This window comes from Eretmochelys imbricata, chromosome 2 (assembly GCF_965152235.1).
Source record: "Eretmochelys imbricata isolate rEreImb1 chromosome 2, rEreImb1.hap1, whole genome shotgun sequence".
NCBI lineage: Eukaryota > Metazoa > Chordata > Testudines > Cheloniidae > Eretmochelys > Eretmochelys imbricata.
The window spans coordinates 222399540-222423288 of NC_135573.1; the positions used below are offsets into that span (position 1 = coordinate 222399540).

Consider the following 23749-nt stretch of genomic DNA (forward strand, 5'->3'; position numbering starts at 1 on the left):
GCTGGCACATGATGGCATATATCACATTGGTAGATATGCAGGTGAACAAGCCTCTGATAGTGTGGCTGATGTGATTAGGCCCTATGATGGTGTCCCCTGAATAGATATGTGGGCACAGTTGTCAACAGGCTTTGCTGCAAGGATAGGTTCCTGGGTTAGTGGTTCTGTTGTGTGGTGTGTGGTTGCTGGTGAGTATTTGCTTCAGGTTGGGGGGCTGTCTGTAGGCAAGAACTGGCCTGTCTCCCAAGATTTGTAAGAGTGATGGGTCGTCCTTCAGGATAGGTTGTAGATCCTTCATGATGAGTTGGAGAGGTTTTAGTTGGGGGCTGAAGGTGACGGCTAGTGGTGTTCTGTTATTTTCTTTGTTGGGCCTGTCCTGTAGTAGGTGACTTCTGGGAACCCTTCTGGCTCTGACAATCTGTTTCTTCACTTCAGCAGGTGAGTATTGTAGTTGTAAGGATGCTTGATAGAGATCTTGTAGGTGTTTGTCTCTGTCTGAGGGGATGGAGCAAATGTGGTTGTATTGTAGAGCTTGGCTGTAGACAATGGATCATGTGGTGTGGTCTGGGTGAAAGCTGGAGGCATGTAGGTAGGAGTAGCGGTCAGTAGGTTTCCGGTATAGGGTGGTGTTTATGTGACCATCGCTTATTAGCACCATAGTGTCCAGGAAGTGGATCTGTTGTGTGGACTGGTCCAGGCTGAGGTTGATGGTGGGATGGAAATTGTTGAAATCACAGTGGAATTCCTCAAGGGCTTCTTTTCCAAAGGGTCCAGATGATGAAGATGTCATCAATATAGCGCAAGTAGAGTAGGGGCATTAGGGGACGAGAGCTGAGGAAGCGTTGTTCTAAGTCAGCCATAAAAACGTTGGCATACCCATAGCAGTGCCGCTGGTTTGAAGGTATACATTGTCCCCAAATATGAAATAGTTATGGGTGAGGACAAAGTCACGAAGTTCAGCCACCAGGTTTGCCATGACATTATCGGGGATACTGTTCCTGACGGCTTGTAGTCCATCTTTGTGTGGAATGTTGGTGTAGAGGGCTTCTACATCCATAGTGGCCAGGATGGTGTTTTCAGGAAGATCACCGATGGACTTCCTCAGGAAGTCAGTGGTGTCTTGAAGATAGCTGGGAGTGCTGGTAGCGTAGGGCCTGAGGAGGGAGTCCACATAGCCAGACAATCCTGCTGTCAGGGTGCCAATGCCTGAGATGATGGGGCGTCCAGGATTTCCAGGTTTATGGATCTTGGGTAGCAGATAGAATACCCCAGGTCAGGGTTCCAGGGGTGTGTCTGTGCGGATTTGTTCTTGTGCTTTTTCAGGGAGTTTCTTGAGCAAATGCTGTAGTTTCTTTTGGTAACCCTCAGTGGGATCAGAGGGTAATGGCTTTAGTAAGTGGTGTTGGAGAGCTGCCGAGCAGCCTCTTGTTCATATTCCGACCTATTAAAGATGACGACAGCACCTCCTTTATCAGCCTTTTTGATTATGATAACCCACCCAGCAATATTGTTAATCTATCCAACCATACCCTTAGCCCAGCAGAAGAATCTGTCCTATCTCGGGGCCTCTCCTTCTGCCCCTCCTCCCCCACAAACACGATACAGTTCTGTGGTGACCTAGAATCCTATTTTCGACGTCTCCGACTCAAGGAATATTTCCAACACACCTCTGAACAACATACTAATCCACAGAGACCTTCCTACCAACACTACAAAAAGAAGGCTTCTAGGTGGACTCCTCCTGAAGGTTGAAACAACAGACTGGATTTCTACATAGAGTGCTTCCGCCAACGTTCACGGGCTGAAATTGTGGAAAAGCAACATCACTTGCGCCATAACCTCAGCCGTGCAGAACACAATGCCATCCACAGCCTCAGAAACAACTCTGACATCATAATCAAAAAGGCTGCTGGTAATAGCTCATCTTAAGTGATCACTCTCCTTACAGTGTGTATAACACCCATTTTTTCATGTTCTGTGTGTAAATAAATCTCCTCAATGTATTTTCCACTGAATGCATCTGATGAAGTGAGCTGTAGCTCATGAAAGCTTATGCTCAAATAAATTGGTTAGTCTCTAAGGTGCCACAAGTACTCCTGTTCTTTCAACAATCTGTCATTATTGATGATAATGTCAATTCTCAAGCCTTACATAATCCTGGAAAAATATATTTATTTTATCATTTCAGCTGTTCAGTTTCAAGAGGGGGGAGAGACTTTTTTCTGTTTGTTTTGTTCCTAACCTCCACCCCTTAATGTTCTGAGGACATAATACTTAGATGTACTCATTCATTTTCTTGAATGGGTATCTGATTTTTAGTCAGGCTGGCCTCGAAGCCTTTACCCCAAAGCTGAATCAAACTCAAACCAAACTTTTCTTTTTAAAATCTATTATTTACTTGAATGGTGTTGGTAGGTTCAGAAAAAAAATCATACATTACACAAAGTCAGATATATAAGCCACATTTCATCCAGCTACTAAACTCCACAAACTTCAGATGAGTTCACATCTAAGGCTTTTGAATTAGGCCCATCTCTAAGCAACATATCACAAAGATAATACTGCATGCCTTGAGTGTTTCCTTCATTACTATCTCTTTTTGTCTCCACTGATTTGAATAGTTAACTTCTCCAGTCCCACAGTTTTTCCAGCTGCTGTGGTCCCTGTTCTATTACTAAAGCTGACCTCATGTCTTGCACCTTGAAATATTTGTACATGTAGAAAAAGTAGAACCTGTAATACAATGGATACAGGACTGGCCTGGAAGTCAGGAGACATGGGATCTATTTCTGTCTCTCACTCTAAACATCTATCTGACATTGGGCAAGTCACTGCACCTCTTTCAGCCACTGTTTCCCCACCCACTTGTCTGTCTTGACTAGTTAGACTGTAAGCTCTTTGGAACAGGACTGTATCTGCATATGTGTTTATACAGTGTCTAGCACAATGGGGCACCAATCTAGGTTGAGACACTACTGTAATACAAATAATAATTAGGGCTGTTGATTAATCGCAGTTAACTCATGCAATTAACTCAAAAAATTAATTGCAATTTATCACAGTTTTAATCGCATTGTTAAACAATAGAATACCAATTTAAATTTATTAAATATCTGGTTTTCAACATTTTCATATATATTGTATTCTGTGTTGTAACTGAAATCAGTGTATATAATTTTTATTACAAATATTTGCACTGTAAAAATGATAAAGAAATAGTGTTTTTCAAATCACCTCGTACAAGTACTGTAGTGCAATCTCTTTGTCATAAAAGTACAACTTTCCAAAATGTAGATTTTTTTTGTTACATAATTGCACTCAAAAACCAAAAAAATGTAAAACTTTAGAGCCTACAAGTTCACTTAGTCCTACTTCTTATTCAGCCAATCGCTAAGATAAACAAGTTTGTTTACGTTTACAGGTGATAATGCTGCCCACTTCTTATTTACAATGTCACCAGAAAGTGAGAACAGGCATTCGCATGGCACTTTTGTAGCCAGCATTGCAAGGTATTTACCTTTACGTTGCTAAACATTTGTACATCCCATCATGCTTCAGCCACCATTCGAGAGGGCATACTTCCATGCTGATGATGCTCGTTAAAAAATATAATGCATTAATTAAATTTGTGACTGAACTCCTTGGGGTAAACTTGTTTGTCCCCTGCTCTGTTTTACCCACATTCTGTTATATATTTTATATTATAGCAGTCTTGGATGATGACCCAGCACATGTTGTTCTTTTTAAGAACACTTTCACTGCAGATTTCATAAAATGCAAAGAAGGTATCCAAAGATAGCTACAGCACTCGACCCAAGATTTAAGAATCTGAAGTGCCTTCCAAAATCTGAGAGGGACGGGGTGTGGAGCATGCTTTCAGAAGTCTTAAAAGAACAACACTCAGATGCAGAAACTACTGAACCCGAACCACCAAAAAAGAAAATCAACCTTCTGCTAGCGGCACCTGACTCAGATAATGAAAATGAACATGCGTCAGTCCAAACTGCTTTGGATTGTGGTCAAGGCGAACCCGTCATCAGCATGGACACATGTCCCCTGGAATGGTGGTTGAAGCATGAAGGGACACATGAATCTTCAGCGTATCTGGCATGTAAATATCTTGTGATGCCGGCTACAACAGCGCCATGAGAACGCCTGTAATCACTTTAAGGTGACATTGGAAACAAGAAGTGGGCAGCATTATCTCCTGCAAATATAAACAAATTTGTTTGTTTGAGCAATTGGCTGAACAACAAGTAGACTGAGTAGACTTGTAGGCTCTGAAGCTTGACATTGTTTTATTTTTGAATGCAGTTTGTTTTTGGTACATAATTCTACATTTGTAAGCTGAATTTTATGATAAGGAGATTTCACTACAGTACTTGTATTAGGTGAATTGAAAAATACTATTTCTTTTGTTTTTTTTACAGTGCAAATACTTGTAATCAAAAATATAAAGTGAGTACAGTACACTTTGTATTCTGTGTTGTAACTGAAATCAATACATTTGAAAATGTAGAAAACATCCGAAAATATTTAAATAAATGGTATTCTATTATTGTTTAACAGTGTGACTAATCATGATTAATTTTTTTAATTGCTTGACAGCCCTAATAATAATCAAAATAATATATGTAAAGGCTTTCTCCTCTGGTCTCCAGCAGAAAAGCAGACCTTTAGGAACTAGTGTGATCCTTTTATCAGTAACTTTGTTTATTTATAACCATGGTTACCTCACATCCAAAATCTTGTACATCCCTCCACCTTACAAAAAGACTGTTTGCTCTCTGATGGATCTTTTTAAAATGTGATGTTTAGAATTGAACTTGACTGTCCCACAAGGTGTAGATGTGTCTCGGTCCTAACCCATTCACAAGACTCCCCAGCACTTGCTTGGGTTAAGCATCCTATGGAACCAGTAGATCAAAGAGAGATGAAATACTGAATCATTTTATTCTTACTACAAATAATAACTAAAACATTTTCAGGTTCAAAAAGTGCAGCAAATGCAAAATATTTTCTCTCCTATTATTTTCATTAGCATATGCCTCTACACTTCCAAATTTCAGGGAAGAGTGGAAGTGGCAATGCCAAAATAGCACTGTTCTATTTGTATTTCCAGCTCATTCAGAAACAGGAAATACCAGAAAATTAATAAGAAAGCCTATTTTCCTAAGATATCCAGTCCTCTTTTTTCCCCCAGTTAAATCTCTGAACCAGGTTCATTCCTCACTAGTTTTCTCAGAGAATTACATCTACAAAGTAGTGAATCATGGTGTTAATTGTTATTCAGTGGCTTACTAGGCTCATTTGTTGATTGTAGTTTGTCTCACAACAGGTGCAAGATATAATTAGTAAATATTTAAGAGAGCTGGTTTGCTGGAATGCTTATAAGTAGCATAATGGCCCATCTCATGTTAAACTTTTAGCGTGTACCAAATATTCAAATTCTAACTGCAGCTCTCTGTAGCGGATCTGCAGGGCCTCTAGTATTCCATGGCACTGCCATGACAAGTGAGAGTTCAAGAGCAGCTTTTTTACAGATTCAATGCCATGTACCCGTATTACTAAACTGAACACTGGCTGCCCATTTCCAGAGAACATGAAAACAGCCTACCTACCCTTATACACAACATATTGGGGATGAGCAAACAGGTCAGCTGGCCATGTTTCAACCTGCCAAATCAAACACAAACATTGTGTGACCATTACCAGGTTACAGGAGTGGTTTAGTCAGGGGCTATGCTTCTATCCTAGCAAAGCCTCCAGCTGTGACATGTGGCCGGTACTACCTTTTTAGCTTTTGCACTCTCCCCTAACTGATGAACCTGCAATGCACAAGTTCCCAATTCATTATCTTCCCAGTGACAAGCTTGGGGGCTCCATCCCACCTCTACTACCAAATCCTGCCCTAATGATAGACCCCCATTGCCCTCCAAGTTCCCTGGTCCTCTCACCCCTTATAACAAGGTATAATACCACAAAAAGCCTCTTCCCAAGTGACTTACCAACTACCAAATCCTAGTTATTTCCCCAAATATCAATTATATACACTGAATTCCACTCAGAACTGCCAGCTGCACCCACTTCCATTCAAATACATAACATCCTTAGGAACCACCTCCACCGGGAAGGAGCGGGGTGGGGGGTGGGGGGGAACGGAATAAATAAAAGCAGATGAAAACCTGTTCATATTTATGCTAGGATCAAAATGTTAACTTCAACCAGCTCTGTATTAACTACCTTAAATACAGCTTCCCTCTAAATCCACTTTTAATTCCTCACAGGTGTGAAAGTTTGTCAAACCTCTACATCTGAAATATCTGCTCTTCTGAAAATGTGTGAGAGAGGACTAACAAAATTGTCATTAGGAGATAAATAGACCTCTCCCCTCTCTCACATTTCAATATTACACACACACACACACACACACACACACACGATGAATCTGGCATTAAAGAGGAAAGATTTGGCACAGTTTTCAAATTTCCTAGCATTGCAAACTGTAATTTGAATACTGAGTCTGCTTTTGTGTCAGGTATTTATCAGGCCCAAGCCAAGGGTATCCCGAGACAGAGTGGGACTCAACACAGCTTAAACAGTCTACACTTGCCCAACACACACTGCATCTCCCAGAAGTAAGGGAAGGACGTAGCCATGGGTCTAATTTTTCTGTGTTTTGTCAGATACAAATTGTATTAGGATTCTCAAACTGTATAAAATCTTACTGAAAATAAAATAAGGGATAATATTTCAAGATGGGTTCCTGAAATCATCCAATAACTAAAGGAAGTATTTTGTATGAAATGAACAACAAAGCAACACAAACTCTTACATGTCAATTATTTGCACAGGAAAATACATCACTTAAATGTAGGCACCCATTTATGTTTCTAATTAAATTTACTAAATATATACTTGCAAGAGAAATTCATCCAGGCAGGAAGACTATGCTCCATTTAAGCCCCCAAAATATTGCTGAAGTGAGATTTACTTGGTGTACAGTCTGCTGTCCCGCTGCCCAGGGGTGCCTTTTTCCTTTGCGAACTTCAGTAGTTGTCCATGCCCTCAGCCTACCCACTTCTTTCTTTGCCTTCATTGAGGCATGTAGTAATGTTTGTTCTTTTCACCATTTCCAACAAGTGGATCTGGAGTGCGTGAATGTGACGTGCATAGTCAGGCACACGACTGTTAATTTTAGGCATCCCTCTTCAGCCAAACTTCTTGAAAATCTAGCCACCATTTAAGCCTGGGTTCATAAACCATATGGACAAAAAGAATCACATGGATCTTTCTTCTTCCATCTTTTCAGCCTTCACTCCAATTTCTAATCTGAACATGAAAACCTCCAAAGAATGTGCCTTGACTCCTTTCCTTGGTGACCAACTCCAGTGCCAGTTCCCCGGATGGTTAAAAATATTTCCTGAGGTCTAACCTAATATTTTCTGTCCTTACTTCTGGGAATATCAGATTTAGTTTCAGGGAGAGTTTTAATATCACATTAGTTTAACCACTGCAGTTTTTTGAGAGTCCCACAGTAAACTGAAATGAAAAGAACAGTAATGCAATAAATTACATTATATTGTTACTGCTCTTATTCTGTTTAAGACAGAACTGAGTGAACCTCAGAAATAGATTTTGCTTAAAGAATTAATATAAGAGGAAAATTAAATTTATTTTGATTTATTAAATAATATCCTCACAAATGTACTATGTATTGTGTATCAGAAAGAATTTCTTAAAGTGCTGCAGTAAAATGTATAATCTTTTCTCAATGGATATGGCCAAAGCCCCATTGCTTGAGTCAGATAAAACCAAACACAACAAAAAACTCAAAAACATGACGCAGGAAAAAATCCTTCACTGGCAGGGGGGTAAATAAAATATGTCATTTCCATTGCTAATTTCGAGAATTCTCCAGTTATCTATGGTTTCAGAGTAGTAGCTGTGTTAGTCTGTATTCGCAAAAAGAAAAGGAGTACTTGTGGCACCTTAGAGACTAACAAATTTATTTGAGCATAAGCTTTCGTGAGCTATCTGGATGAAGTGAGCTGTAGCTCACAAAAACTTATGCTCAAATAAATTTGTTAGTCTCTAAGTTGCCACAAGTACTCCTTTTCTTTTTGCAGTTATCTATGGTTTCTTCTTGCCTATGGTGATTACATGACCCCTTCACTAACCTCTTGGGCTCTCATAACAGAACCAGAATTTAGAATTACAAATACATAGATGAACAAAAAAAAATGTACTGAAAAAAGATATTTAGAAGTTAATAAATCATAATTCCACATGGTGAAAATTGATGGTCCCTTTGCAATACAAATGCTACCTCAATCAACTCTCCATACACAGAAAGTTATTTCCAGGGCTAACAATTGCTGTACACTTGTAGGACACATGCATTGTAAAATGCTGCTCCCGTTAAACAGTTCATTGTTCACAAATGGAACAGTGTTTATAAAGGAAATAAAGCCCAGTTTCAATAAATATCTGTAGTCTAACAGATGTTTCCTACTATCTAAGCAAAACAAGTACATGCCTGATACATGAACCACTTTTTTTGCCCCACCAAAAAATGCTTGAAAGTTAGGTCTGTTGAAAAATAAATGTTATTCAACAAAATAACTTTGAAAAAAATGAACTAAACTGAGGACAGCCTCTTTGTTCTGAAACTGCAGCTGTTACTTAAACAAATGTATTTGATAGATGCAGCTCTTAACCGCGCTGAGTGCTGTCTGAATGGAAGCTTAAGTCTAGATTAGGAGGGATGTAGCATGAAAATTACACTTCTGGTTCATGCTGGAAAGAAGAAAATAAGGTATGTGGCTAATGACAAAGAAACATTAAGGATACAGTATGTCTGCATCCACTTGAAATTAAAATTCGCTGTTCAAGTTCTCTTTTTTCCACCTATTTCAACAAGCACGGATCAGGGCCACAATGGAACTCTAAGAACCGTAAATGATATTATTTTACAATTGCGTCAGTTTTATATATATAAACACACACACATATACCAGCTTGCTATATCCTAGGGCATTATAAAGTAGAGGAATAGGAGTGCTGCTCCCCACAGGGTATGGCTACACTGCAAATAAAACCTGATGGCTGGCCTGTGCCAGCTGACTGGCTCATGGGCCTCTGGCTAAGGGGCTGTTTAATTGCCAAGCAGAGGTTCGGGCTGAAACTTTGGTTCCAGAACCCTGCAAGGTGGGAGGGTCTCAGAGCACAGCCCAAGCATCTACACCACAATTAAACAGCCCCTTAGCCCGAGCCCAAGTCAGATGGCACAGGCCAGTTTTTATCTGCAGTGTAGCCATACCTGTAGGCTCCACTACAGGTATGTAGGGGCTCCAGTGCTACCCAGAATCCTAACAGCACAATGCACAGCAGCGCTGCTTCTGACACAACACAGCTCCCAACACACCCCCGACACAGAGCCTTGCAAGGCAGTCCTTGGAGGACAGCCTTATAACTGTTTTTACAGTGCTTGCACTGGAGGAACCCTCTAGCAGGCAGATCTGGGGCTTTTAGAGTTTTTTATGCCAGCTAGGTAAGCCCTTTTACCTGGCACAACGGGGGTGGTGCAGAGGTGAGGATCTTGCCCTAGTTGTTTTTCCAAAAGGTTCACTCAAGATTTCAGTGCTACTGGGTGACCGTGAGACTCTCTGCACTAGTACTTCTGTCTCATTTATAATGAAATTTGTATTTTTCCAAGTCTTTACGCCCAAGGCCCCAGGAGAATTCTTAATTCAAGTGACAAGAGCATATTTCACAAGACACTCCTTGGATTTGTTCCTGGAAGGTTATTTCCAAGGGAATACTTTGTCACTAGGATTTGTAATGAACTCTGGGACTTAAGGTGAAATGTATCATTTGGAAGAGTTCTTCGTGCTACAGAAACCCTGCTGGATTTCCATATGGGCAGAAGGGCAAACACAGAGAAGCCATATAGGGAGTAGGGGGCATCTGCACTTCCTGAGTGCTGGTAAGGAGAAGCTCTGAATGGCACAGAGGGGAGTCCTGAGGCAGGGCTAGAGAAGGGGCCATTGGATCTATGATTACATGGATTCATTGACTAGGCATTCCTGTCTATATGGCCTGGAAGAACAACAGCTGCTATATCAGCCCATAATCTGAAGTGGAAGATACAGAAGGCCCCAGGGCTTGAGGTTGGAGTCAATCTCCTATCCCAGCCCCTGCTTTAGTTTCCCGACAGAAAGTCTGTATATCCAGGTGGCATAAATATCACCCACACTGAGAGAGTGTCTTTGGTGTACCTTAACCATTAAAACATTTTCTCTTTGGACTTCCCTGTCTGGAGTACAGTTTTCAATTCTAGTAAGAGGGCTTCCTAAAAAAATAATATTGGGAAAGAGAAATGTTTAAAAACCATATGATAAATGTATATACCACTTCATGACTCACCTGTTTCAGTCCACTAATGGCAGCAGCCTCCATCTCCCATTTCTCTGCCTCTCCCATAAGCACCTTTGTGCATTCTTCCATGCCGCCTTTATGCATGGGACACCCTCCTCAAATCAAGATGTAAATTCACTTCTCTGCCTGGCTCAAATCCCTTCTTAAGATCCATCTCTTCTCCAATGCCCATGGTAACTGACTAATGAGAATAGCCAGGTAGGTGAAAAAGTAGCTAATCTATTAATATATTTTACTACATTACTTTAAAAGCCTCCCACTTGTAAACATCGATAACATATATAACCTTTTGTTCCTGCCTTCCCCTCCTTACCTCACCCCCTCCACTGTGTTCTAAACCAAACTGTCCTGTCTTGTTCCTATTTAATTTGTAAAATGCTTAGGACAGGGGCTGTCTTATTTTATGCTTCAACAGTAGCCAACACAATGGGACCCTGATTGGGGCCTCTCTACACTATTTTAATACAAATAATAAGATTGTATAATTTGATTGCAATGAAATCTATAATCACTACAAAGGGGCAATATTAATATTAGAAATGTGAAGGAAATGACTTTTTCAGAGATTGCTTTTGGAAATATTTCAAAATTTCCCATCAAACTCATTTACAGGGAGGGATTTTATGCTCTGTATTTTTCTTTCACCCAATAATCCTATTTGTCCTTTAATGTTAATCTTAAGTGTTCTCTTCACACTCTCAGCATTTTATAAAGAAGTGGCAGCTCAGAACTAATTGGATTTGTCAAACAATCATAGCTTAGCAGTTTTGTGAACTGTAGCCACCATGAATAGCTACAGAAAAACCTTTTGGTTAAAATATATTAGAATGCAGATATTATTTCCATGAAAAATTCTTCCTCTTAAAGTCGTTTGTGAGAACACGTAATTTGTTCCATAATTCAAACCCAAATTCTTAGCAACATAATGAAGTGATGTGTGCAGCTAAATTGAAAGGTAATGTGTAAAATCTGTGCAAATGATCATTTGCAGTTAAATCACAAATTAAAATTCACCTATTTTCACTCCTACTCAATTTGCCCTAGCCTTGAAAAATACATTCTTCACTCTTCATTGACTTGACAAAGACGTAGGGCTCAATGTCTGTTGTTCTTATAGGCACTTTGACAGAAAAGACAGATTATGAGAACTCTTGTAGTTGTAACTGTTGTGATAGAAATGTAAAAATGTAATTTAATGAAAGGGGGTCAATACACAATCATAGAACAAGGCTATTTAATTAATTATAGTTTGCATTTCTGTAGTGCCTTCCGCATGAAGATTTTAAATTAAAGCCTCACAACACCAGTATTAAAACAGGCAATTATTATCCCCAGAATACCAGGGAGAACAGAGGCACTGAAAGACTAAGGAAGTTTTCCTAGACTACACAGGCAGGCTAAAGCAGAGATAGGAACAGAACCTGGATCTCATGTCTCCCAGTCTTGTGTTCTGTTAATTAAGTCAGTCTTCTGCACTTCTTGTTACATAAATTACGTTTTTATAGGGTGACCATGTGTCCTGTTTTGGCTGGGCCAGTCTCCTTTTTAAGCTCTGTCCCCGGCGTCCTGATTTTTTGGGGCAAAACTGGGCATTTGTCCGATTTGTTCTTGCCAACTGATCATCAGTTGGCAAGAGCAAATGGGACAAATACCCAGTTTTGCCAAAAAAGTGGGGGGGTGCTCCCCAGTGGGGTGCAGAATGTTCAGGGGGGAGGAACGAGTGGCAACACCAGCCCCACGTGTCAGGGCTCAGGTGAGCAGTAATGCCAGGTGGCTCGGGACAGCCCCGCGTGCGAGAAGAGGCTCGGGGAGGGGTTTCAGGTGAGCCCCAAGCCATATCCCATTTTCCCTTTGGAAAATGTGGTCACCCTATTTTTAAGATACAGGATCAGAATCTCTAATCCCACTCCGCTCCCTATGTGTTGCTCTGATGTGCAAAGGCACTAGAAACTGCCCACCTTTACCTGCCATGGATTTCCTCAGTCTGAAGGGAGTCACTGGCTAGTCTAGAGGTGCAATAGCTATCCCTATGCCACCCCTCTTGAAGCTCCCAAGAGGGGGAGCCCATTGGGATGGGGCTGGTATCAGGTACCAGGGCAAGCTATATTTGGCTATTCTTAGCAGATACTTCCTTAGGAGTTGTTACCCATCAGGCAGGTGCTCGGAACTCCACCAGGGCTTCAGTCTCAACACAGTGAGAGGGCCCACCTTCTCTCTCTCTTCCCCTGGCCCCACAAACACATTGGCCTTTACTGCACCCAGGAAAAAAGGGGCAGAGAAGAGAATCTGGGCCAGAGGAATGTATAAAATCCGAGTACCTATATTTCCTTTGAAATATCTTCTTTTTAGTAAACAGAATGCAGCATTTCCTATTCCTGTAAGCTATTTAAAGCCTTATTACAATTTTTTAAAATTATTAGTATTATGCAAGCATAATACTAGAATTCTCTCTGTATCTGTAATGTATATCACCAGGTGCTTACTCTATATTGGCTTCTGTGCGCTGGGAGCTTTAGAATAGTGCATTTTAAACACATAGTCATCAACGCCTATCTTTTCCACTAAATGGTGAAGGTAAAATAAGCGTGAATGCTGTACAGAGTGACCAGATGTCCCGATTTTATAGGGACACTCCCGATATTTGGGACTTTGTTTTATATAGGCACCTATTACCCCCCCATCCCCGTCCCAATTTTTCACGCTTGTTGTCTGATCACCACACTCTAGGAATACGTACAGGTAGGCATAATGGGTCCAATCTCGGTGAGGTATGGAACACGCTCAAATTGCATTCATTTTAATGAAGACTGAAAATGCTCAGTACATCTCAGGAGCAGTGTTAACAAGATGAGGTTTCTGTACATAAGCAGAAGTGCATCTACAGAGTTACATTCCCAACTCTGGACGCTGTTATGGAAAAATCAAAGCATGGGATTGACACACTGGCAAAAAAGTGATACACAAAGCATTTGCTTCCTGTGAATTTCACAGAGCAAAACAATATAACATTCATATTGCTGCTTGAATACAGGAATCAGGCTTGCAAATAGTAGGGAAAATCATTACACGTGTTGTATATGGAGAATAAATGTACACAATCACATCAGCCACACTATCAGAGGCTCGTTCACCTGCACGTCTACCAATGTGATATATGCCATCATGTGCCAGCAATGCCCCTCTACCATGTACATTGGCCAAACCGGACAGTCTCTACATAAAAGAATAAATGGACACAAATCAGACGTCAAGAATTATAACATTCAAAAACACACAGAGAACACTTCAATCTCTCTGGTTACTCGATTACACACCTAAAAGTGGAAATTCTTCCACAAAAAAACTTCAAAAACAGCCTCCAATGAAAGACTGCTGAATTGGAATTAATTTGCAAACTGGACACCATTAACTTAGGCTTGAATAAAGACTGGGAGTGGATGTGTCATTACACAAAGTAGAACAATTTCCCCATGTTTATTTCCCCCCCCCCACACTGTTCCACACACATTCTTGTCAACTGCTGGAAATGGCCCACCTTGATTATCACTACAAAAGGTTTTTTTTCTCTCCTGCTGGTAATAGCTCACCTTACCTGATCACTCTTGTTACAGTGTGTATGGTAACACCCATTGTTTCATGCTCTCTGTGTGTATCAAATCTCTCCACTGTATGCATCCAATGAAGTGAGCTGTGGCTCACAAAAGCTTATGCTCAAATAAATCTGTTAGTCTCTAAGGGGTCACAAGTTCGCCTTTTCTTTTTGTGGATACAGACTAACACAGCTGCTACTCTGAAACAAATTCTACTGATGGTCAAAGAGCAGCAACTTAGTAATTTTTGAAAATGTTTCCACTTTTATAGTGTTTAATACACAATATGACTCATATCTCTAATATTTATTGTAGCTGAGCAAGAATTATACAATTAATAAAAGACTTAATACAAACCTATATACAAAGTAATAGACACTAATATTTATCTTCAATATATCATACTCATTTCCTTCGAATCACAATCAAGTCTTTCTTCACATCAAAAAGGGGGCGGAAATCCTCACACTCTTATTCATCATTTACTGACTGACTGTGAAGAAGAAATATTGCAATAATCCTAAAGAGGACATATTGCCAGACCATTCAATTGAAACTGTAGTCTTCTGCTTTCCCTTGAGGAATTATGCAGCATTCTCAAAACTCAGTGGATTAATTAGGCAAAAATTTATAAAGCACTTTCAACATGAGAACTGTGAAGGACTAACAAACTTAAGTTAACACCGATCACCATGTATTTCTATTATTAAGTCTAGTCTAATAGACTTCAGAAACATCTCAGCATAAACTACAGCTTTTCATTTCCCACTTCACTTACTATGAAGTATGTTATCACCTCTAATGTGGCTGTCAATATGTCAGCATAACCAAACAATGCAATCAAAGCAGATCTCAAATGTAATATAAATGAGGGGCTGAGTCCCATGTCACTTAACAAAACATATTACCATCTAATATGAAAATTGAAAGGTGAATAAGGAATTGGTTAAAAGGGAGACTACAGTGGGTCATACTGAAAGGTGAACTGTCAGACTGGAGGGAAGTTACCAGTGGAGTTCCTCAGGGATCGGTTTTGGGACCAATCTTACTATTACTGACCTCAGTACAAAAAGTGAGAGTGTGCTAATAAAGTTTGCGGATGACACAAAGCTGGGAGGTATTGCCAATTTAGAGAAGGACAGGGAGATCATACAGGAAGATCTGGATGACCTTGTAAACTGGAGTAATAGTAATAGGATGAAATTTAATCGTGAGAAGTGTAAGGTCATGCATTTAGGGATTAATAATAAGCATTTTAGTTATAAGGTGGGGACGCAACAATTAGAAGTAACGGAGGAGGAGAAGGACCTTGGAGTATTGGTTGACCACAGGATGACTATGAGCCGTCAATGTGATATGGCTGTGAAAAAAGCTAACACGGTCTTGGGATGCATCAGGCGAGGTATTTCCAGTAAAGATACGTAGGTGTTAGTACCGTTATACAAAGCACTGGTGAGACCTCAGCTGGAATACTGTGTGCAGTTCTGGTCTCCCATGTTTAAGAAGGATGAATTCAAACTGGAACAGGTACAGAGAAGGGCTACTAGGATGATCCGAGGAATGGAAAACCTGTCTTATGAAAGGAGACTCAAGGAGCTTGTTTAGCCTAACCAAAAGAAGGTGGAGGGGAGATATGACTGCTCTCTATAAATATATCAGAGGGATAAACACCGGAGAGAGAGAGGAATTATTTAAGCTCAGTACCAATGTGGACACAAGAACAAATGGATATAAACTGGCCATCAGAAAGTTTAGACTTGAAATTAGACAAAGGTTTCTAACCATCTGAGGAGTGAAGTTTTGGAATAGCCTTCCAAGGGAAGCAGGGGAAGCAAAAGACCTATCTGGCTTCAAGATTAAACTTGATAAGTTTATCGAGGAGATGGTGTGATGAGATAACATGATTTTGGCAATTAATTGATCTTTAACTATTCATGGTAAATAGGCCCAATGGCCTGTGATGGGACGTCAGATGGGGTGGGATCTGAGTTACTACAGAGAATTCTTTCCTGGGTATCTGGCTGGTGAATCTTGTCCACATGATCAGGGTTCAGCTGATTGCCATATTTGGGGTCGGGAAGGAATTTTCCTCCAGGGCAGGTTGGAAGAGGCCCTGGTGGTTTTTCGCCTTCCTCTGTAGCATGGGGCATGGGTCACTTGCTGGAGGATTCTCTGCACCTTGAAGTCTTTAAACCATGGTTTGAGGACTTCAATAGCTCAGACATAGGTGAGAGGTTTATTGCAAGAGTGGGTAGGTGAGGTTCAGTAGCCTGCATTGTGCAGGAGGTCAGACTAGATGATCATAACAGTCCCTTCTGACCGTAATATCTTTGAGTCTAAGGTTATTCTAAGGCACCTATCACTGGCATCTACTGTAAGTAATGAACAGTTAAAAAGGTAGCATGCAGCATGCCCAAAAGGGTCTCCGTTCTCTCAATGTGTATCGTGAATTTCAATTGACCGACTCCAGCACAAGTTACAGCTGCAAGGGGGCAGGTTTAACACCACTGGACTATTAGATGCAGTGGAGGCTCCATGTGCTGCCCCCGCCCCAAGCACCGGCTCTGCAGCTCCAATTGGCCGGAACCCCACATCTCCTCCTGCACCCCCAATCCCTGCCCCAGCCCGAAGCACCTTCCCGGACCCTGAACCCCTCATTTCTGAGCCCATCCTGGAGCCTGCACCCGCAGCCGGAACTCTCACCCCTCCCACACCCCAACCCCATGCCCCAGCCCACGGAAAGCGAGTGAGGGTGTGGGAAAGCGAGGGATGGAGGGAGGGGGGATGGAGTGAGCAGAGACGGGGCCTCTGAGTAGGGGCAGAACCTGAGGGCAGGGGTGGGGCAAGCGTGTTCAGTTATGTGCGATTAGAAAGTTGCCAACCCAAGTTGCCATGTCCCTGACTTCCCCCCACTCCCTCTACCTCAGCCCAATAAATAGCTATAGACAAATTCTCACAGGAATTCTCCTCCATGGGCCATTTCCAGCTGCTTTAAGTCCTTATGCAGGGAAAAGTAGACTTAGAACAGAGAATCAGGCCTAGTTTCTGTGTGTGGATGCAAACAACATGCAGATAAAAATACAGACAGTAGGTTGAAGCCATTTTGCAAATCTGTCCCTCAAAGTCAAACGTATTAAAAAAACAGCACACCTAACTTAAATATGTAATTGTGTACATAAAATGAGCAATTGTGAATTACCTGTTTTTCATGTGCAAATATTAATGTTGTACATGACACTCCTTATTATGTATGCAGTTATTTGTTTGTGTGTATGCATATCAAACACGTCAACAATTTAAGTTCCTATTTTAATAGTCTTAAACATTATGGGTGAAGTCCTGGCTGCACTGAAGTCCAAGATAAAACCCTTATTGACTTCTACAAGGACAAAATTTTATCTTAAACTGGAAGTAACTAAGCCTTCAAGAGATCTCAAATTCTCCTTCTTCTTGGAATGGTAATTTTATTTTTTTCTGAAATGTTTTTCAAAGATTATTTTTGTCCTTTTCGTTCTCCAGGAAGAATCTGAGTGTCTTAGTCTTCTAACTGAAGCCTGGTCTACCTTAGAAAAATAGTTTGGTTTAATTACATCAGTAAGGGGTATGAAAAATTTATACCCTGAACGGCATAGTTAAGCTAACCTACGTCCCCATGTACACAGCGCTATGTTGACGGAAGAATTCTTCCATCAACCTAGCTACTGCTTCTTCGGGAGCTGGATTACCTATGTCAATGGGAGAATCCCTCCTGTCGGCATAGGTAACATCTATACTGAAGTACTGCAGCAACACAGCTATGCTGCTGTAGTGTTTTAAGTGTAGACAAGCCCCGAGATTGAAGGAAACTAGTGATCCCTGAATTAAAGGGATGTAATACCTGAAACTGACCGACTGTCCAAGTGACAGCTCTGCCATTTAGGGTACGCCCACACTGCAGCTAGGAGAGAGCTTCCCAGCTCAGGTAAACAGAAACGCACTAGCTCTGTTCAAGCTAGTGTATTAAAAATAGCAGTGTGACTGGCGGTAGCATGGCAGGGGTGGCAGATTGGGCGAGTCGCCTGAGTACACACCCACCCAGACCTCCTGGAACTGTGCTTGGGGGTTGGCCCAAGCTGTCATCAGTGCTACCCCCCCGTCACACTGCTATTTTTAGCATGCTGGTTCAAGCAGAGCTAATGCATGTCTGTCTACCTGAGCTAGGAAGTTTGCTCCCAGCAGCAGTGTACATGGACTTTAGTGTATAGATGAACATTAAAAAAATTCCATTCTTTCAACAATCTGTCATTATTGATGATAATGTCAATTCTCAAGCCTTACATAATCCTGGAAAAATATATTTTTTATCATTTCAGCTGTTCAGTTTGATGAGGGGGGAGAGACTTTTTTGTTTGTTTTGTTCCTAACCTCCACTCCTTAATGTTCTGAGGACATCCTACATATTGTACTCATTCATTTTCTTGAATAGATATCTAATTTTTAGTCAGGCTGGCCTCGAAGCCTTTACCCCAAACCTGAATCAAACTCAAACCAAACTTTTCTTTTTAAAATCTATTATTTACTTGAATGGTGTTGGTAGGTGCAGAAAAAAAAATCATACATTACACAAAGTCAGAGATATAAGCCACATTTCATCTACTAAACTCACCAAACTTCAGATGAGTTCACATCTAAGGCTTTTGAATTAGGCCCATCTCTAAGTAACATATCACAAAGATAATACTGCATGCCTTGAGTGTTTCCTTCATTACTATCTCCTTTTGTCTCCACTGATTTGAACAGTTAACTTCTCCAGTCCCACAGTTTTTCCAGCTGCTGTGGTCCCTGTAAAGCTGACCTCATGTCTTGCACCTTGAAATATTTGTACATATAGAAAAAGTAGAACCTGTAATACAATGGATACAGGACTGGCCTGGAAGTCAGGAGACATGGGATCTATTTCTGTCTTTCACTCTAAACATCTATCTGACATTGGGCAAGTCACTGCACCTCTTTCAGCCACTGTTTCCCCGCCCACTTGTCTGTCTTGACTAGTTAGACTATAAGCTCTTTGGAACAGGACTGTATCTGCATATGTGTTTATACAGTGTCTAGCACAATGAGGCACCAATCTAGGTTGAGACACTACTGTAATACAAATAATAATTAGGGCTTTCGATTAACTGTAGTTAACTCATGCAATTAACTCAAAAAATTAATTGCAATTTATCACAGTTTTAATCACACTGTTAAACAATAGAATACCAATTTAAATTTATTAAATATCTGGTTTTCAACATTTTCATATATATTGTATTCTGTGTTGTAATTGAAATCAGTGTATATAATTTTTATTACAAATATTTGCACTGTAAAAATGATAAACAAAAGAAATAGTGTTTTTCAAATCACCTCATACAAGTACTGTAGTGCAATCTCTTTGTCATGAAAGTACAACTTTCCAAAATGTAGATTTTTTTTTGTTACATAACTGCACTCAAAAAACAAAAAAAAATGTAAAACTTCAGAGCCTACAAGTCCACTCAGTCCTACTTCTTATTCAGCCAATCGCTAAGATAAACAAGTTTGTTTACATTTACAGGAGATAATGCTGCCCACTACATTTACAGGAGATAATGCTGCCCACTTTCACCAGAAAGTGAGAACAGGCATTCGCATGGCACTTTTGTATCCGGCATTGCAAGGTATTTACGTGCCAGATATGCTAAACATTTGTATATCCCATCATGCTTCAGCCACCGTTCCAGAGGACATACTTCCATGCTGATGGTGCTCGTTAAAAAAATAATGCATTAATTAAATTTGTGACTGAACTCCTTGGGGGAGTATTGTATGTCCCCTTTTAAGAGTACTCACAAAGTGCATTTAGCAACATATGCCTCTTTCCTGGATCCATGCTATCCCTTATATCACTTAAATGTGACCTCAAAAGCAGAATGACTGAATCTCAATTTTGCGTAATTTAAATATAAGATGTATTATGCATCTATCATTTAAATTATGCTAAAAGCTGGGACACGTAGAAGTGAACTACATGAAAATAAACCCCACGTATTATACAAAATACTAAGTTTTTGTTTCATTTTACTCTGTAACTAAATGAGAAAAAACATTTACTGCACACAAAGGCCAACATTTTTAAATGTGAATACTCAACATTTCTGTCTTTGAGCCAGTTCTTTCTAGCAATCCATAGTGAGTTTATTAGACTAAATATGGACACGTATGTTTCCTAGTATGGCCTGCTCATTCAGCACGTACAGTGAGGTGCATTTAAAAAATTCATTTCTGTTACCAGTTCCAGTGGTATTTCCAATTTTAAGTATGTAGAATATCATTAGAATGAGTAACATCTTTAATACTGGAATTAATTAAGGGTTTCTACTCTATATTACAACACTACAAATCACAAATCCCACTACAAATCACAACCAAATCCTAATTTAGTATCTCTATAGCAGGCAAATCCAAATCCCCGGATTTGAATGCACCTCAACTTGGGGAGAGTGGAGGGAGTAGGGACAGGCCATAGACACAATAGCCACATCTGAATCTGAACTTTCCCAAAGTCCAGGTGTTCAGATTCAGTCTATAACAGACAGATATTAGAACTAAGTGATTTAAGAGTCTGAGTCCTATTTTCAAAAGTGAAAATCAATGGGACTTAGTTTCCCAAGTAGAACCATGTGAATAACTGATTTTTCGATTTACTGGGCTTTCTGAACAAAATTGGGGGAAAAAAATAATTTTGGGTCAACTTGAAATGAAATGTTTCCAAATGTTCAGCAAACTGAAAACTTGGAAAAAAATTAGTTTAGGGTCAAAAGAAATGTTTGTTTATTTTTTGAATTTTTAAAATCTTTTTAAAAATTAATAAAATTAAAGTAAATTTCTAAATGGAAACTCATTTCAATTTGAAAAATTTCATTGTTTCATTCTGAACGGGTTTTTTTTTTTTTAATGAAAACAACTTGGTGAATTTGACACAAATTTGCAAAATGTCTGTCAACCTCAAACTGCATTCTTGCAGTGAAAAAAGTTTCAACCAAAATATTCACCCAGCTCTACTTCCCCAAGTGCCTTCAACATGTCTGAAAACAATATATAAGATGCTTTTGAAAATTTTACCCAAGATTTCAGATGCAGGTTTTGGTTTTGGTCAATATCTATTAAAATGAATGTAAAGATTTTACCTGTTGGTTTGTTAACTCCAAGGAATCCAGCTTGTCCTAGAATTTTAAATACTTTGTGTGCTGGAAATTGTCCTTCTTCTTCCCATTTGTCCACAAATGGGTTAATCTCCTTGTCAATAATCTGCATTTGGAAAACAAATTAAAAAAATACGTTTAACGCAGAATGGCACTAGTAAAATTTTGAAAACCCATGAGTTTGCTTTCTGCTGGATACATTAATCTCCATGGCTTACAGTTGATGTCCATTAAAATTGCAAATAAGGGCATGATACAAATGTAAATCCATTCTTTAGAAAGTAGAAATGCTGACTGCATGAGGAGTTGTTATGAAAAGAAAAACGCTAGAACCCATGAGAAATGGAAACTATCCCTATTTTTGCTACATCCAAATTAGTTTCTACGCAGCAATATGAAGGAAGGCTTACACCAACCTCAGATGATTAACTTTCATGTGAGGGATGCAAATTACTTGGACTGGCTATGCACAATGATTTCATACACTACAAATAATAGCGGTGACAAAGGCCAAGCCACAAATGAAGACAGCCACAGAGAGGGGTCAAAATTGCTAAACCGCTGGTTCTCAAACTTCTGTACTGGTGACCCCTTTCACATAACAAGCCTCTGAGTGCGACCCCCTTTGTAAATTAAAAACACTTTTTAATATATTTAATATCATTATAAATGCTGGAGGCAAAGCAGGGTTTGGGGTGGAGGCTGACAGCTCACGATCCCCCCATGTAATAACCTCGCAAGCCCCTGAGGGGTCCCGACCCCGCAGTTTGAGAACCCCTCGGCTAAACTAACTGACCAGTCACAAAGGAATTCCTTGCATAACTTGACCTAGACCTACGGTCCCTGTTAATCTGCAGCATTCTGGCTCTTGTTCCTGTTCCATGGTATACATCCCATGCAGAGGAGGACATTCAGACTGGCATCTGCTAATGAGATCCCAATATGGGATGCCCACACCCTCTACTATCCCAGATATAAGCTTAGTGCTATTAGCTCTTAAATAAAACCAGTCAAAGGGATACACATGCAAAAATAGGATTGGGGTGAAGGAGATGGAAATACATTGGGCCAGCTCCTAGTTCATGCTCAGGCCTATTTGTGTCATGGAGCCTAAATGGGCAGCTGAGGACTCTCCTAGCATTGGGAAATCCTCGACTGACATAGAGCCAACATAGCTAGCTCCACACTACGCACTCCCATTGTAGCATGCGTGGTTGAGTTGTGACCAGAGTGCAGAATACTTCAGCAATGCCTGCCCATGCCCAGTATAAACAATGGCCCAGACTGGTCTCTTACTAGCCAGCATAATTTGAAGCAGTCTTCAAAATGCTCTAAATTATGCAGGGGTAATTGACGATGGGACATAAGCCACGTCTGCTCCTACACCAATTCTTCAGGGCACAAGAAGACTGAACACATTAAATATCACACATAGGTAGGGCCTTATCAAAAATCACAGCTGTGAAAAATGTATCACAGACTGTGAAATCAGACCTGCCCCATGAAATCTAGCTATTGGATGGGAGGGGAGGGGAGGGGAGGGCTGCGGGCGCCCCGGCTTGGGGGGCTCCTACTGTGCCCTGGCTACAGCTGCTAGTCCCCTCCAAGCTGGGGAGGAACAGGACTTACTCTTCCCCTGAACAGCTGCTCTCAGGGAGAGATCAGACCCACTCCCAGGTGCCTACCCTGGAGCTTCCTGCAGCTGCAGGAAGTTACTGGAGGTGGAGATGGGTCTGATCTCCCGCATGCTGCTGAGAGCACCCTGCAGCTGCATAAGGTACCCGAAAGTGAGTCTGCTCTCCCTCAGAGAGCGGCCGTGCAGGGGAAGAGCAAATCCTGTCCCTCCCCAGCCCGGCCGGGACTAGCAGCTAGGAGCCCATGGCTGGGACGCTCCAAGCAGCACGGTGGAGATCAGGCCCATCTCCACCTCTGGGAATCTCCTGTAGCTGCAGGAAGCTCCGGGCTGCGGCTTTCAGAGCCCAGCTTTGAAGGCAGTGCAGAAGTGAGGGTAGCAATCCCACAACCCCTCTACAACAACTTTGTTACCACCCCACAACTTCCTTTTGGGCTGGGAACCCCATGGTTACACCACCATGAAATTTCAGATGTAAATATCTGAAAACATGAAACATGAGCATGAATTTTGTAGGGCCCTACAAATAAGAGGTCCAAGTTAAACACACACACACTTTGGAATAAAAAAGTTGTACTATTTTTAATAAGGATAAAGACAGATTTTTAATCCCTGAAGGAGATTTTACTCCTCTCCAAAATAATGATGTATTATAATATACACTTCATTTATTATTCCAAGTGTTCACCTTTCCCAGTCTTTTGTCCATACCAAATAAATACGTCCTGTAGTGATAACTACTTCTTAATCTGGAAATAAATACTTACTGCTTCCCAAATCACTAGGCTGAGAAGGAAGAGACCCTGTGGAGTTTCATTTTGAGAGATTTAGTTTTTGTACAGTCTTAAGAGAATCTCAGCCCATCCACACCAGCTTCCTGC

At 40.6% G+C, this 23749-nt stretch overlaps 1 protein-coding gene across 1 annotated transcript in view; it reads right to left on the minus strand.

Annotated features, from left to right (window-relative positions):
* The window catches only part of LOC144260695 (putative acyl-CoA dehydrogenase 6), a 132089-nt gene that overhangs the window by 84153 nt on the left and 24187 nt on the right, over window positions 1-23749 (minus strand). Inside the window, exon 2 of the mRNA XM_077809402.1 lies at window positions 21221-21341. Within this exon, the coding sequence (XP_077665528.1) occupies window positions 21221-21341 (121 nt within the window). The remainder of the gene's footprint in view (window positions 1-21220; window positions 21342-23749) is intronic.